Source organism: Microtus oregoni, unplaced genomic scaffold, assembly GCF_018167655.1.
Source record: "Microtus oregoni isolate MIOR12 unplaced genomic scaffold, Mior012 000001F_ref0000356, whole genome shotgun sequence".
NCBI lineage: Eukaryota > Metazoa > Chordata > Mammalia > Rodentia > Cricetidae > Microtus > Microtus oregoni.
Genome location: NW_024543060.1, coordinates 54,819,466 through 54,824,760, shown reverse-complemented (window position 1 = coordinate 54,824,760; position 5,295 = coordinate 54,819,466). Strand labels below are relative to the sequence as shown.

At 41.5% G+C, this 5,295-nt stretch overlaps 1 protein-coding gene across 1 annotated transcript; it reads right to left on the bottom strand.

Annotated features, from left to right (window-relative positions):
* Positions 1-1,115: 1,115 nt before the first annotated feature.
* Positions 1,116-4,365, bottom strand: Il22 (interleukin 22). The gene is made up of 5 exons (XM_041676815.1): positions 4,180-4,365; positions 3,433-3,498; positions 3,176-3,319; positions 2,228-2,293; positions 1,116-1,193 (listed from the first exon to the last, which is right to left on the bottom strand). Exons 1-5 carry the CDS (start codon positions 4,363-4,365, stop codon positions 1,116-1,118), a joined length of 540 nt encoding a protein of 179 aa, XP_041532749.1.
* Between the last annotated feature and the right edge of the window lie 930 nt (positions 4,366-5,295).

The window sequence follows — 5,295 nt, the reverse complement described above, 5'->3', positions numbered from 1 at the left end:
AGAATGGTTGCTATCCAGTTATCCCCTTCAAGTGTACATGCTTTGACGTGAAAATCACCAGACCTAAAGGCTACATCATCTCTCAATAAACACTGTCCTGGAAACTAAGCCTTTCACACATACTATGCAGGGCTGGAGAGAGGGCTCCGAGGATAACACTATTTGATGTTAAGGCATGTGGACCTGGGTTTGGTTCCCCAGCACCCATATACAAAGCCAGGCATGGTCAGACAAGGCTGTCAACTCAGTGATGTGGGGGACAATGACCAGAGAATTACTAGAATTTGATAGAAGCCAGTTTAGTGAGAGACCCTGTCTCAAATTATACAGACACAGAGCAAAACACCCAATATCAGTCTCTGGCTTTAATATGCATGGACACGCACATATAACATACATACACATGCACAAATGCACAAGCATGCACCACACACACAAAACCACAGGCCGCCGGGGACAAACAAAAAAGTATTAACTGTATAATACTATGACTGTCTCATTTTCATAGATCAAGCATAAAGTTATGAGACTGATTAGATAACAATGGAGATGATGATATTTCTGAATAAAGAAGAAAAAGCACAAATACAGAAGATTTATGATATTCATGTTTATTGAAGCCAAAGATATCCTGTTTTTATAATATTATCATAAATACTATTTTTCTCATATTCAAATAGCAATATCATATAATGTTTCTATAAATAAATCTATATTAATAAACTGGCATAAATAAAATCCATAGTTATAATAAATAAACTTACATAAAGTATTGATTATGGAAATGGAATTACATATGCATTTTTTCTAAAGGAATGAGAAGTAATCTCTTGTGGAAATAATCAATTTTTAAAAACACATTATTTTTCTCTTACATCATCAGTTGCAATAAAATATTATCAATGAATCTTTGTGATTAGAAAGCACATCTGGTATTATAGACAAATGACAACATTGATTTTCTTTTTCAACTGAACCAGGTTTCATCTAGAACCTTCTAATGATGGCGGAGTTAAGCTTCTCACTTTCCTTTACTAAAGAATAAAAGGTCCTTTCAGGAATCTTATTGTATTTAACAGGCAGGAAGGGTCAGTTAGTTTTCTAGTCTCTCCAGCTCAGACACAAGAATTTCTCAGGAACATAAAGAGCAGGTTCAGTTCCCCGATGACTTTGATCTCTCCACCCTCTCCAAGCTGCAAAAATAAGAACATACACTGATTTGAGGACTTCTGTGGCTATGTAAGCAGGAACTAGTCAGAAGGCGATAGGGCTAGGCATGGTGCTGATAACTCCTTCAACCATCGCACCCCTCACAGAGAGTCTATCTCACTGCGGTCTGTGGTCTGAGTCACGCTTGCTGACCTGAGCCTCCTGCTACTGTTCTTGCCCCCAAAGAGGCCACACGGTGATGCTGACCACTACAAAGTTATACACTAGCGCACAGTAGATAAATGCTCACTTATTGAGGGTGTGATGGAAAAAACTAAAAAACGAAAGTAAGGCATAAGAAAAAGATTTCCAAGTCACACTTCAATTTCACTGCAATAAATCCACGACTAATATTTTTACTCTTTTGCAACCATGCAAAAATTTGAAAGGTTATCCACTCTTGTTTTAAATCTTAAGTCAGTAGCCATCAGGTACTATATTATAATTCCAATTATAGTTACTAATATCAGTGATTCCAAATAGTCATCCTATATGCAAGTCCGACTCCTTTGTTTCTGTTCTGGGTTGACTTTTGCCACATTTTTGAGCATCAGTTTAGTGACCTCGAAAGTCACATCAAGTAAGCTTTCACCCCGCTTTCTGGTTTTCAGTGCACGCAGTCTTCAAATTATATAAGTCAGTGGGAACCAAGACTTTCCCTACGAAATAATGCTGCTGAAATAATTACATATGGCTGCTGGGTAAGAGCTGAGTTGGGACTCGAGAGTGCTGCCTTCCGTGATTGTCTCTGCCACCAGCCATCCTCAGAGCACAGGCTGATGATACTAGTTGAGCTAAGTTAAGATTTTTACTAGCTCTAGAATTTATGATGTACAAATTTAGAAACAGACTGAAATATATATATATATATATATATATATCCAGCTAGATGAATATCAAGTAATAGATCATATAGTAGAAAATCAAGTAAAATATTACAAAAAAGAAGAAGAGTAGAAAAATCAAATAATGTTATGTTTCCTATTAAATGGCTTAGCATACCACCTTTCAATAGTACCTGTTTTACTGTTTCCTTCAGTGTTTGTATATTTTTCTGGATGCGCTGGCCATTACCACTGATGTGCTGCAAAATAAAACAGGAGTCACTAACAGAATCATGCCATGTGCAAGCCTACACTCATGGCTTCTGAGGCACATGACCATTCACCTGGGATAGAGGCAGTCAGTAACTTTTGCCCACAGTGACCTAGATTTCACTGGTGACCTAGATTCTCTGAGCTCTTTTATTCTCTGGGACACTGAAATCCAAGTACTTCCCTTACAGGAGAGCTGTCCTCCTCATTGGGGAATCCTACTGAGGTTTCCACTGGTCGCCAAAAGCAGTAGAAACGAAACCTAAACTGAACCTCATCAAAGGTGGGAACAAAGCCCAAGAAATGAGCGTGAAGCTTCCTATGTGAAAAGTGGGTCCTCCCAGTCAATGCAAGGGCCCCCTCAACCTGCCCACTCCTGGTGGACACAGATCACAGTTTAGGGTGACTGGAGGTATCAAGCTTATATATTGATATTTCTCAGCTTCTAGTCCCAACAAAAAAAGTACACTTTGCACACCCCAAGTCAAGAAAGCTTCCTATCTCCCTCATCCTCTTCGACTTTTGCTCTGTGCCATTCCCTCCCCACAAGTACTTCTGCTCAGTGGATATATTTCCACATCTATGCTCTTTGCCTACAATTCTCAACACCGTTCTCATTATTCATAGCTTGAGTTGCTTTCTTTCCACAGGTAAAACTAATAAGGCCTTACCCCTACAAACTCAAACTAAACAACTCAATTGAAGCCAAAGTCACCTGCTGACTGATTTCAAGTGGCCTCTGATGTTACTGGGGACTGCCAGTCTCCCTGTCAAACTTGGGAAGGAGAGAGGGAGGACCACAGGCTCTAAATGGAATAGGAGGGGAGGGAAGAAGGTGAGAGCAGATGCATGGAGCCAAAAGAAAGACTTACACAGGAGCTGAGCTGGCTGCTTAGCTTGGTCAGGAAGGATACCACCTCCTGCATGTGGGGCTGGAATCTGTCTGATTGGGGGATCAGCACCTCTCCAAGGGTGAAGTTGAGTATCTCCTTCATCAAGTAGCACCGATCCTGCATCTGAAGGGAGAAAGGGAGTAGCAGGGCTCATATTACAGGACATGCCAGAGGATCTGTCAACTCCTACAGCTAACCCGGAGCCCATATGCTCCCTGCTCACCGCAAGAACTTACTTTGACTCCTTGGAACAGTTCATCCCCAATGAGCCGGACATCTGTGTTGTTATCTGCAAAGCTAGCCTGGAAGAAAGAAAAACCTTTGTTTTTGCTTTGTTGATGAGGAGGAAGAAGAAATGTATGCTCCCACAAGGTCCAATGTCAAGACACTGAGTGTGTACATTCCCCATCGGGCCTAATGTCCAGACACTGAGTGTGTCTGCTCCCACAGAGCCTAATGTCCAGACACTGAGTGTGTATGCTCCCATTGGGCCTAATGTCCAGACACTGAGTGTGTACACTCCCATTGGGCCTAATGTCCAGACACTGAGTGTGTACGCTCCCACAGGGCCTAATGTCCAGACACTGAGTGTGTACGCTCCCATTGGGTCTAATGTCCAGACACTGAATGTGTCTGCTCCCACAGGGTCTAATGTCCAGACACTGAGTGTGTACACTCCCATCGGGCCTAATGTCCAGACACTGAGTGTATGAGTTTGGAACATTGCACAGAGAAGTCAAAAGTCATTAACAAATGATTTTCAAATAGTTCCTCTATGAATGAAATGCAGAGTATACATCCTAAAGGCCAAATAGAAAAGCTTCTGATTAAGATTAGGTCTTCAAAGCGTCTCCAAAGAGACATAGAAAGTCTCCAGCTATGGAGATAAAGCGTGGTTAAAGAGCTCACAAGTGCTCCAAAGAAAATGGCAAGGGCTCCTTGCGTTCCAAGTGGCTATGAAGAAAAAGTGAGATGCCGTGTACCTCCTCGGCTAGCATGAAGGTGCGGTTGATGAAGTACGGCCTCTGAAATTCAGACTCATCAATTTTGCAGTGGGAAGTGACTGGCAGTGCTGCTGCCTTCTGGACCCACAGGGCAGTGAGAATCAGGCAGTTGACAGCCAGAATCCCCATCAGGGAAAAGCTCATGGATTTCTTCAGGCCAGGCATCACAGAGACCTCAAATGTGAACAGCTGATAACCGAGGAAGGAGAGCCTGTCAGCAAGAGAGCAAGAAGAAAAACATGAGGGAAACGAGTTGGCTGGGTAGCGTCCCACCAAAAAGATAATTCATTGCATCAGTTTGTACACTCACCTGCTTTGGTGCCTCTGCTTGTGATAGGTGAGGCAGAAGTTGCTGCTTTTATAGCCATCAGGACACCCAAATTTTTGGTTTTCTGAACCATATGACATCAGACATTATCTAATTTCCAGGTCTGTCTTCTGAGAACTCCCTAACCACCCTAGAAGGCCACAAAACGCCGCCTCCTAGTCTTCCCACCTTGAGAAGCGAAGCTTCTCCTAGAACGTCACTACACGAGCCCAAAGGTGCTTTTGCAGACAAATCCCAGAAATCTCCTAAACTCTGCAGATTTTTCAAAGAAAACAATTGCTTTGTCGTCGTAGGTTCCGATTGAGTGTAATAGCCTTTGATCTCCTGTAGTAACTGAGTCAGCGATTTGGTCACAGACTCATTTTCCTCCCAGCTTCATAGATTCTTATCTCTTCAGAAGTGACCAGAAATAAAAGACCCATGCCCTATATTCTGTGTTTTCCAATAAGCAACAACAAATCTTGGAGATTATTTCAATTGTTAAAATAATTTTGCCTCATTTTTTCAAGTATACAGGATTCTAAACTACAGCTAGGCTTTAAACATAACAATGTTGGTTAACATAGCCGCTTTCTCACAGGTCCTATTCCCACAGAGTATTCTCATACAGAGACCATTTTTGAGTGAACAAACAGATATGGTAGGTGAAAATAATCATGAAATCATAACCAGGATCAATTTAAGTTTGGAAATATTAGTAGTGAATAATTCAGTCAACATTTTTAACATAGACTTTTAATAAATTAATACTATATGCACACATTCTG